The sequence below is a fragment of the Strongylocentrotus purpuratus genome, unplaced genomic scaffold, assembly GCF_000002235.5.
Source record: "Strongylocentrotus purpuratus isolate Spur 01 unplaced genomic scaffold, Spur_5.0 spur5_scaffold_1, whole genome shotgun sequence".
NCBI classification, from domain to species: domain Eukaryota; kingdom Metazoa; phylum Echinodermata; class Echinoidea; order Camarodonta; family Strongylocentrotidae; genus Strongylocentrotus; species Strongylocentrotus purpuratus.
This window is the reverse complement of record NW_022145594.1, coordinates 24,149,548-24,161,665: the sequence shown is the minus strand read 5'-3', so window position 1 is coordinate 24,161,665 and position 12,118 is coordinate 24,149,548. Positions and strand designations below refer to the sequence as shown.

Here is a 12,118-nt window from a genome sequence, read left to right as displayed (position 1 = left end):
AAACCGCAAAGTGCTTTTGCACCGGAAGAGTGTATACAATGAGGAAATACACTGAAACTAGAATTGCATTGGAATTTTATTGCAGCTTAATTAAAGTTTAATTGCCGTAATACACGAGCCATTGCAGAAGATCGTTGTATGCCATATACAATGTAGATGTTCTCAAATTTATATGCAGTAATGCTTGAAAGAAAGTAGACAGTCTCACACTGTGTCACGCGTGACTGCATGTATTATTCCATAGACTTTGGTGTGCCTTGGTGGTATTTGTCTACTTTATTTCAAGCATTACTGTTCCGACAGTTGTTGCGAACAGCGTTTAATTTTTATACAGAGGAGATCCATTGAAGTTTTAGTTAGCCGCAGAAAGTAGAAACCAAGTAAAATTGCGCGATATATTGAAGGAGAGAAAATAAAGGACAAATGGCAGAAGGACCTAGTGAGGAAAGGCAGGTAAGAAATTCATTGAGCACAATAATGATTACGATACATTGTATTTTGTTTTTGCATAACATATTCTGTTGTGATGTACATACATGTATGTACATGTACCCAAGGCTCAAAATACATGTGAGCTACATAATCGCCTCCATCAGATTTCTCACGGGGGCGATTGCACAATTAAAAATCGCCCTTGTGGAAATATAAATAAAGATTATCTTTTCTGTTATAACTTTCACACAATATTAAGTTTCAACTTTCAAAGCTTAAACCAATGAAATGGAACTATGGAAGTTAGATTAGCGTGCATGGTTTCTCGCTCGAATTTGTCGGTATCCAAGCCGCCATATTGTAACGTGTAATGTACGCTTATTCGCCGCAAGATCTTCCTGTATCATATAAAATGTGTAAGATCTCCCATCTACACATCTATGAGTAACAACGAAAGCTCGCAGTGCAGTGCGGCCGTCAGCAGTGGTTATACCATGAAGTTTTAAGAGATGGAGTTATATCTAGCTCATTTTCCTTTGTACAATCTTTGATACCCCCAGGAGAAAATATGTCAGGCATGTGCTTAACTGGATCTCTCTTGCAGATACTTAGACAAAAGATTCCTGCCTAGCAGCAATTTAACGGGCCACTTTCAAAGGGAAATATGCTTTTGTAATGATAATTACTTTTCGCTACCACTCGTCTGATAATACGAGCAGTACACAGGGCTTACCTTAGGAGCAACATTTCCTGAAATATTAATCAAAATTACTTGACTAGGCATGTGTGGGCACTAATCTGACATATAACATCATAAAGAACTGTAAATCAACAATGCACTTTTTATTTTCGTGAGCCGGACGTAATCGTAAAAGTGTCAAATGGCAGGTTTTAGGATTGTAAAATTTTACCATTTTTCACAAATTTAAACTGCTGTTATACAATGTTAGCAAATTTTGGAAACAGTAAGGCTTTTGTATTCATATTTCATCATCTGTTTGATTTTCCCCATGTTAGTTCGAATAAAAAGTGAGATATAAACGATATTTCTTTGTGAACAAAAACACTATTCAAGCTTTCCAATGATATTGGTGGCTTCGAACCTCGGACATCAAAGGTAACAGCACACATGTAGATTCTATTGTGCAACCTTAGAAAACAGCAGTTGCTTGAAATAATTTGTTGCCAGTTGGGCCTCAAGCTCTTAAAACTCCTTGATTAACATAGCCGTCGTGAGCGATAAAAACTCTAATCCATCCCTTGAAATTTAAATTGCAGTGCCCCTATTGTGTGCTCTTTTTAAAGAGTACAAAAAAGCCCTCATAGTAGGCATTCCATCTCGTTCAGTAGTACTAGTAGATTACGAAATCAATACTGTAATCAACATTCAATCAGATGATAGGCGGTGTCACCCAGAGGCCAAAAATCCGGATTTTAGTTACCCTGCTGTCTGTCATCAATTATCCCATAAAAAATCCTCTAACGAAGGAAGAAAATTCTCCCTTGAAAGGATTTTTCAAGGGATTTTTAAGGGATTTTTCTGTGAGACACCGCCTGTTGCCACCATTATTCAGTTTAAAACGCACTTCTGGTCAAGAATCCGTCTTCATAAAAAGGATTAATCCTTCACTGATAGTGAATAGGGATACCGTAGTTACATTTCTTTGCTCCAGTGATCTCGAGGCAGCAGACAGCAACTTCTGAGAAATTGTGTAAATAATAAAAGGTCCACGGGAGTGTTTGTTAGAAGTTTTGAGCATAACTCACATTCTCCCCAATTCGTTGTACAACAAAAGGTTGTATTGGGAACCACTTCTATCTTTACGGATAGAGTCTTGGGGCAAAGCCCCAGGAACTTTTTCAATTTTTAAAAAATTAGGAAATTCAAAATATGGGCAGGATTATGACAAGCGACTGGTTGCCCAAACAACTAAAATTAGTAAAAGGAAACCTGTTGGCAAGGAGGCGACTGTATGGGCTTGGACCAGACATTTCGTAAAGAGGGAGGAGATCTGACCATTAGCTGCATGTAACTTGTAAAGTTGTAAGAGGGAAAATGCTGACTTAAATAAATGATAATGATGAAATAGCAAAGAATTTGGGAGTATTATGGGTACCAATTCAATGTAAATTTTTATCAAAAAAGAGCCCCCGTCAGTACTAAAAGAGCCCCCATGAGAAGGCTCACTGGGGCTCTTTTGGGGGGGGGGGAGAGCCCCTGTGGACAAAAAAATAATTTGAGCCCTGCATGTACATGTACCTGTAACATTTTTTTATGTGCTTCCAAATGAATTTGGGCACAACCAGGCTTTAGCTCTGGCATGGCAACCATAATGCTCAGGGTGTGCTCTGACCAGGTACATGTACATTCTTCACCTGGGTCTGGTCACTGGTGTGGCAATTGTAGATTAATGCCTTGCTAAAGGATGGTATACATGTACATGTAGTTGTGTCGTGAAAGAGAATCGAACCCTGTACCTTAATTGTGATGAAATGTACGGTCAAGTAACTAATATCCTCTCGACCCCAACACTTCTACACTACAAAGTACATGAAGATACATGTGCATGTACATGTAGGCGGGTTTTGTTGTTAAAGCATGTACATTTTAATACTGTAGATGTATTGACATTGATGTATAATTAATCTACAGTTAACAACTAAATTATTTATTCCCTTTGTAAATTTGATGTGTTTTTGTGTTCTTCCTAACTCAAGAAGGAAAGGTGGACTGGTTGAGTTTATAGGGCCTTTGTTGAATACTTTTAGATGGAAACTTTGTAAGGGTATGTAACTATGAATCATTTAGTGTGTCTGTTTATACATGTACATGTACATGATGATGCACAATACAATTAGAACATGCAATGTACAGTACATGTACTTGTAAATGTGACCTGTTATAAATCTTGCACTTGTAACAGTTACAGTATGATCAATACTAAGATACTGTATGCCAACTAAGCACCTTTCCTCTGTCTGTTGTTATTGGACAGCTGACAATGTATTACAGTGCAATCAGATGCTGCCAATTTGCCTTGTATTGTTTGTATTTGAATTGTGTTAGTCAATGAAACATAAGAGGGAGAAGGAGGGGACAGACAGACAGAAAAAGACTCTTAATCCTGAGTAAAAAAGATAGTAGGAGACAAAACATAGTTTTGAAAATCCATTTGAGAAAAATGTAATCTTTAAAGGTAAAGGCCAGTTTCCAAAATGCCCCCCTCTCAAAAAATGAAATGGAAGCTCTTATTACCAATCAAGTGAAAGAATATGTTTTGACTAGTACGTGATGATACAAATTTTGCGGGAAAACTGCCTACTAATTAATATATATCTATTTGGACTGGATAGATATCGCGCAAATTTCACTCACGTGTCGCGTACTCCCATATGTGTACAGTGCTTGTAACTTTACCAAGACTGGGCCAAATTTCTTATCATTTTAATGATTCCAGAAGACCAGAACCTTGCAGTACACACCAGATGATCAACCTTTTCTGATCGATTCCACAACGTTTCTTTCACAATACAATAAATTGCATGACCAGAACTGATCTTTACCTTTAATTAAGTTGTACAGGTTTTCATGAACCACACGTGTATTTAACTCGCTATCAGGTTCACAAAGAATAGGGTATTCAGTGCATCAAATCACCAAGGCTAGCTAATTATTGGCTTATCAACACACTCCCAGGTCATTACTTGTGACACCTTGACAAGAATTGGCACGGAGATTGACGACGTTGTAACACAGAGTTCCAAGAACTTGCGTTTGATCGCATTTTGTTGGCTCGGGTACTGCATTCTGCTATCAATCTCCAAACACAGACTCAACGTATGGCACTACAGTTGTCCGATAAATTTTGAAAGATTCGCCTAACACATGGATGTGACATGAAAGTTTGATCCAAACTGTTCATCTGTTTCTAATAGTATTTCAAATATGAGTGCATTTGAAGTGCTATCCTTTTTTTCAGGGGGCATTTCTAGTATCAAATTTTCCCAAATTGACTTAAAAAGAAAAAGAAAGCTCATGAATTATTTTCCACTTTTTCCAGAACTCAACTGCAAGGAGAGGTTATACCCATTGGTCATGAATATGCATGAGGAATCATTTAGTTGCCATGGAGATGATATAAACTACACATTGGCCTCGTTATTAACCAATCAGAAAATGATCTTGATGTTGTGATTGCCAGCTGGCTAGCCATGAACTGCTCTTGCATGTCGGAGTGGAGGAAGCCAGAATTTCAAGTTGTTTTTCCTTGTCAATGTTATCATTGTGCGGAATCATTTTGATGGATTACTTTCACTGTAACAAGTCATTCTAACATTGCTTCTCTAAATGTTCACTGGTTATACAGTATGTGCGGATTGTTAAGAATATATTGCTTGAACTACAGCAGCATTTTGCTTTTCTACTTCATGGATTGTGATTATTTTATTATCTGATGCTGGGATTCATGTTGAAGAGATAAAAAGTGTGGAGGGATAATTTACTCTCCTCGGCCCATTGTGCATTTAAAATTGTTCACATGACAGATTTACTGTGGATTTTGTCAGTTTTTGAAGCTTCTGCAGCTTAAGTAATGGATTCCTCTCGTCTTTACCTCTGAAAATTGACTGACCGACCCAAGTGCTGGTACCTACAGTATCAAACTATTAAGGACAATACAACATCTTTGTTTTGTTTAGGCCTAATTGACTATCACAACGGGTCTCATTATAAATCGAATCGCAGCTCTTCAAATCTTGCATTAGATTGAATCATGTGGACTTTCTCTTTAAATGCGTTATTAGACTGATAGACTCGAGCTGCAATAATTTTAATTTTTTCATTCAATGTTGTGGAGCAACTCTTAGTTCTTCCGGCATTCAACGTTTTCAGGAAACTTTGTTACTTTTAATTTCTGCTGAGACTCCGCTGCTTGAATCTTCTCGCTTTCAATGGCTGTAAGAAACATTTGTATCCATCAGGACTATTGACTTTTCCACTTGATTCCCAGTGTTGTGTTTTTTATGTTCTCTTTAAAGCAAGGAAAACCATATTAAAGAATGAGCTACATGTACTGTAATGCAGGATTTTTGTAGAATGCGTTATACCACTGCGTTCAAGGCTCTAGTCAAAATGTCAGAGGAATTTGAGCTTCATACCAAACAGGTGAAAAGCATGCAGGAATAGAAATTCAGTATACATTTGGTATTTTTTCTTTCTTTCTTTTTTTCTTTTTCCTTTCCTTTTTTGTTATTTCCAGTCCACTCGCCTGGCCTGTCTGCTGGTTGAATACTTTAATGTAGTCAGAAATAAATGAAATGTACACCATTTTTGCAAATAATGAATGGTCTGTCTGGTCTATTGTGTTTCCAATGTCCATTTCTATGCTCTAAATTATTACCTATACATGTGTCTATCCTTCTATCCCTTTATAACAGTTTAACTCAACACTTCTTTTCACCTACGTATCTCTTTCTCTATTTATTCCCCTCTGATTAATTCTGTCTTGAATATCCTCTACCCTTTCTTCTCTCTCCTTTTTACCACTGCCTCTCTGTCTATGTCTTTGTCTCTCTTTCTGCCCCCTTCTCTCTCTCTCTCTCTCTCTCTCTTCCTGCCTCCCCTTCTTCCCTGCCTCCCCTTCTTCTCTGCCTCCCCTTCCCTCCCCCTCTTTCCCTCCAATATAATCTCTCTATATATTTTGTCTCTCTTTCCTTTCTTTTTCCCTACCCCCTTGCCTTCTCTCTCCCCCTTCTTCCCTGCCCCCCTCCCTCCCCTCTCTCTCTCTCCAATATAATATCGCCCTCCATCTATTTTGTCTCTCTTCCCTTTTTTTCTCCCTACCCCCCTCACCTTCTTTCTTTTTCTGTCTCTCCCTCCCCCTTCTTCCCTGCCTCCCCTTTCCTCTCCCTCCCATTCCCCCTTAAATAATCTCTCCCTCTATCTAGTTTGTCTCTCTTTCAATACCCCCTCTCTCTCTCCCTCTCTCCCTTATAATCTCTCCTGTCTATTTTGTCTCTCTTCCCTTTCTCCCCCACCTGCTTTCTCTGTCTCTGTCTCTCTCTCTCGTTCACCCTCTCTCTCTCTCTCTCTCTTTCTCTTTCTGTTTATTACACACCTCATGATATATTTCTTGTTCTTACAGGTGCTTGCCTCAACCTACAAGTCAAAGTGTGAGGAGTTCAGAAAGCTCTTCAAAACCATTCCAAGCAATGAAAGGCTGCTTATGGGTATGTTGATCACTTCCATTGGACATACAATACTGTATTTCAGTTTTGTGACAAGTAGCTTAAAGATAAACTCCGGTACTGGTAAAAAAATAAAGATTAATTCTCACAGAATCAAACGAAACTTACACTGAATGTTCAAGATTACAAATAAATGACATGTGCCAAACAATTTTGGAAGAAAATGTATACTGGCTGAGTAATGAGCATAGAAATAAAAGGAAATCAAGGTAGTACTAGCCCCGACACCATGTGTGTTGTCCCATATATAGCTTTCTATGTGAGTGCTTGTTACTTTACCAAGACTCGGTCAAATTTATTATGATTTTGATGACTCCAGAACCTTGTAGTGCACACCAATACTTACATGCTACATGATCAACTGTTTCTGATCCTTTCCACACCTTTTCTTTCACAATGCAATCGCATTACCAGTACTAAAGTTTATCTTTAAGATAAGATTATTCATAATGCAGTTCAACAAATTTCATGTAAAGCTCATACATGTAGCTGTATAAAGGCCAAATAACAAAAATGAAGTGTTTCTCTTCCCCGTCTGCCCCGTTTTTATTACTAAAAATCCCCCCCCCCCCCCCCAAAACCCCCCCCCCCAAAAAAAAAAAAAAAAAAAACAAACCTGGGATATACATTTGGTTTAAATGGCTTCTAAAGTGATACAAATCATTTTTGCTGTCAAACATTGCATCAGTATACTCACATATCACAACATATGTGAATAAATAGGCTTGGCCAGCTATATTTAGCATGGCAGTCATCTTGGAAAAAAATAGCAAAATAGTAAATAGTAATGCCCTGCCTCCTCCTTTTTTAAATAAAATTCTTCTTCTTCGGTATACTCCTCAGCGTACCGTTAGGAACCAAACGAGGAGGATGAGGGGGTGCACACTGTTGCCTATTAAGTCCTTGTTGTTTGAGTCTTGGTTGCAGAAAAAGTAAAATACCAACCAATTTATATGTGTAGTAAAACATCTCCAAGATGTTTATGTATTACTTACTGTTCTTTACTGTCTTATCAAATTGTTACTCTTTGAATGTTATGTTAAATTACTTTTTTTTAAGCCCATCTGTACTAGTGTACAGGAGGGACTAGACCACTCTGCAATGTCACAGGACAGGTGGTTATCTCATGAACTCAGCTCTCAATTAATATAAAAAAAAGAGGACCATGGGGACCAACAGGCACCGATTATGCATTGTTTGTTTAATAGAGAGGGCGCGAGTAGGTATAAGTAGTACAGTGGGGCTTTTAATCTAATTATTTTCTCTGCATATTTTTTCTTCTGTGTTCAGATTATTCTTGTGCCCTTCAGAAGGATATTCTTGTACAGGGGCGTATGTTCATCACAGAAGGGTGGTTGTGCTTCTATGCTAACATCTTCAAATGGGAAACTGTGGTAAGTGCATTATAAGCTTCCAATTAACCTATAGAGTACCGAAGTTGTGACATCATAAAAATCTTTTTTGGGGAATTTCTTAATTTTGTCTTCATTTTCCGAAAGAGCATAAAAAATGATGTCCAAATATAGAAAACCAATTGAATATGTTAAGTATTGGCTGAGAAATGACCATCTTAATAACGGAAAATAAAGAAAAAAATTGAGAAATTTCCCAAAATAGATTTTTGATGACGTCACACTTCACCACTCTATAGCCTTTAAAGGTATAGACCATTTTTGGAAACGCCCCCTCTCAAAAAATGAAATGGAAGCTCTTACTACCAATCATGTGAAAGAATATGCTTTGACTATATACGTGATGATACAAATTTTGCCGGGAAATCGCATACTAATTGATATATTTGGTAAATTATTATATCTATTTGGACCTGATAGATATCGCGCACGTCTCGCGTAGTCCACATCTTTCTGTGTACAGTGCTTTTAACTATACCAAGACTGGGCCAAATTTCTTATCATTTTGATGATTCCAGAACCTTGCAGTACACACCAATACTTACAATGTATATGCTAGATGATCATCCTTTTCTGATCGATTCCACAACGTTTCTTTCACAATGCAATCCCATGACCATCATGATAATGCTCCATATTCGAGAGGTTAATTCCCTTTAAGGAAAAGAGAATTTCAGTGTGTATGTAATATAATTAAAAGAAAAGGCACAGAAAAAAGAAAATGGACTACAAATTGAGGAAAAAAGATGTAGAAGGTATGATGGGGTGACCAAAGTTTGCAGATATTTGTAAAGATATTAGGAAATGTGATATTCGATCCCTGAATTCTCATAGTCTAATACAAATTAATTTAGTTTAATTATTACCAAATCGACTGCAAAGTTTTCCATTACAAATTGGTGCAACTAGAAAATTTATCGTCAAAGAATTTCAGAGATAACGGATCTCAAAATTCAATGTCATATTGGAATGCGCTCCAACTCAAGAAAAAGTCATTAAAAAAGTGAAATTCTAATTCGTGGATGAGAGTTTACACCTGAATTATCACAAAAAGCGATCCATCAAATATAAGACAATTGCATATTTTGCAAGGCAAACTATCATACAATCAGTTGGTACCACCTTCTACTTACAATTTTGATGACATCTGGTCTCAAAATAAAGATTTCCAGACCCTTGTCGATAAGTTACACAAAAGATTGCAAAATTTGCCGATCTGGGTAATTATAGGTTCCTCTTTCCATTGGTTATATCAGATTTTTGAAATCTTACCAATTTTGTGAGATAGCGAACTTACGTCATGCGTGAACTTTTGTCACACCACCATACGGCGTACATGGACCCATTCGATAGGCTGATAGGTAACGATAGTACCAGCATGTTACAAAATCACCAAAAACAGAAGTAGCCCTACAAGTAAATCTAGAGCCAAGATTGCCAATGTCCATAGTACTTTTAGTAGGCAAGGCACTATGACTAAGCAAGCGACTAAGCGAGGCAGTTTTCAAACGGGAGACAGTGGTATGTGCATTTTTTATAGGCCATAATTTAATTTGTAGACCATTTCTAGTCTTAATATTTTGGAATAATAGGTCATTATGTTCATTGTAGGCCATAATTCAGCCATTGAATACTTCAAGTCCAAGGTAACTTGAGATTGAAACGATTGGAAAGACAAGTTAAATGAAATTGTAATCATTTGTATATGACGCTTGGAAGTGTATTTGTGACTCTTCGCCAACGTCTTCAAAAGGAAAACGGTGGTGTGTGCACTGTTGGCCCTGATTTGCAATGTACTTGTAGATACCTTCTATTATGACATTCAAATGAGAAACAGTCTTTCCAACAAATTTAAAGTGTAATTTGTGCTTCTATGCTGTGAAATTCAAGTTGGAAACGATTCTCTGTTCATGATGGGCCATAATTCCTGTGAAATTATGCCCAGTGCACATCGTTTTAAAACGTTACAACAGTGTATTTTCATTCACCAATCTTTTGTTAAAACTATTTAATTTTCATGTCTCACAATGCCTGTATTTCAGTTGACAATACGTTTCAAGGATGTGACGGCAATCACGAAAGAGAGGACGATACGATTCATTCCAAATGCGATACAAGTCAGTACAGACAGCGAGAAGGTAAGATGCTTCCTTAGTCTTTTTTTGTTTAAAAGAAACACACATATAAATGTCCTTTCAGATTTCTTTTGTTGAATGCCGTTAAGAGTATATGCCCTACATATTTTTAAAGTCTCATTTTGAGAGAAAAAAATTACAGTTTTTCTTTATAGTTATGCTGTATTAAACACTTTGGATTTTTAGTGTCAGAAGCATTATCACCCTCAAAGTTAATGTTATTGTAAGACCTTACCGTAATCATCATCGTCATATTTGTAATCTTGTTGATGGTGGTTCTCTCGGCTGGTACTCTAAACGTAACCTGGGGAGTGTTTCACAAAGACTAAGATCGACTTTAAGTTGGACTTTACTATGGTAAACCGTTCATGCCACTGTTTGCTCTCACCATTATGATCTTGAGACAATATTTTTACCTTCAATAATGAATTATCAAAAAATGTCAATTCTGTAGATTTGTACGTCCCGTGAGTGACCAATACCAGTAAATGGTGAGAGCAAACAGTGGCATGAACGGCCTGCCATAGTGATGTCCAACTTAAAGTCGATCTTAGTCTTTGTGAAGTACCCCCCCTCCCCCTGAAATCAAATTGCACCTCTACATTTCTCACAAATAACGATCGGAGAAAATGTGAGATCACCATCATTATCAACCTTTTTGTGTTTTATACTTCTTTTTATTCTTGTTCAGTTTTTCTTCACCTCTTTCATGTCGAGAGAGAAGTCGTTCCTGCTTTTATTCAGAATCTGGCAGAACGCTTTGTTGGAGCAGGTCAGTATTTTTAAGGGTAGTGTTTCACGGAACCATCACAAGTACAAGTTTGTTGATATCCCATTGAAACGCATGTATTAAGATTACCATGTGTTTCTATTGGATGTCCAAAGTGTTGTACTTGCAACGGTTTCTTAAAACTGGCCCCAGTTATTATATTTTTATGTCCATATTTAATTTGAAAATGTGTTCTTCACTGGTTTAGTATGAAACACTGTAAAGTCAAAATACTGAGGAATTTTTAAAATGAAGGTACATGGTATCAAATTACATCCTAATTGCGATTTCGGAGAATAGGTCCAAATGTGGTATCCGTTCATTAAATTTAGTAATGTTTGACGGATTTCAATGAAATTTGATATGAAGGTACATAATACCAAAATACAGCCCAAGTTTGATTTCGGAGTATGTACGACAAAGGTCAAAGGTCATTAAATATGCAAAAATTGCTAATTATAAGCCATTTATGACCGGCGAGGGGATGTTCTGCTTTGCGTTGACTTGTTGATATTTGTTGCCAGGAATTTTTTGATGGAAACTATGTAGTATGAATCTTTGGGTTGGTAGTACATTAATACAGAAATTCACATTTTCTCAACATTGAAAAGTCTCTTTTTTAAAATCTTTTTTTGTGTTGCTGTATGTATTTAAATGCCTATTCATGTATGTTTTTAATCAGTGTCAACCTATTATCTGTGTGTGTAAACTAGTCTAATTCTTTGAATTTCATGATTTCATCTTATTTTTAGACGATGCCCTCATCAGAGTACTGGAGCTGGGTTCACAGTAACTATGGGAGTGACCTCGGTATCCAGGGGGAGGAGCTTCCGGCGGACTTCCTTGAGGCTGAGGGTCTGGATAACCTGGACAATGAGGATAGTACGGAAGACATCTCAGAGAGCTTAGGATCGGAAGACCAGAGCTATGATGAAGTCTTTCAGGGGTCAAAGGTTAGTCCAATCAAACCTGTCTATAAAGACCACTCCTTTGAAAAAAGCCACTATAGACAGGTGACCCCTTATGTAATTGAATGAGGATAGTAGAGAGGATATTTCACAAAGTATAGAATCAGAAGATCTTAGTTATGATGAAGTACTTCCTGGGTCAAAGGCAAGTACTAT

General features: G+C 37.2%; 1 protein-coding gene across 2 annotated transcripts in view; it reads left to right on the top strand.

The window, feature by feature from the left end:
• The window catches only part of LOC754516 (protein Aster-B), a 35,404-nt gene that overhangs the window by 11,850 nt on the left and 11,436 nt on the right, over window positions 1-12,118 (top strand). For both annotated transcript variants that reach the window (XM_030977857.1, XM_030977856.1), the window contains exons 5-9: window positions 6,576-6,660; window positions 7,969-8,072; window positions 10,133-10,228; window positions 10,917-10,997; window positions 11,747-11,947. In XM_030977857.1, coding sequence (XP_030833717.1) covers window positions 6,576-6,660; window positions 7,969-8,072; window positions 10,133-10,228; window positions 10,917-10,997; window positions 11,747-11,947 — 567 coding nt within the window. The remainder of the gene's footprint in view (window positions 1-6,575; window positions 6,661-7,968; window positions 8,073-10,132; window positions 10,229-10,916; window positions 10,998-11,746; window positions 11,948-12,118) is intronic.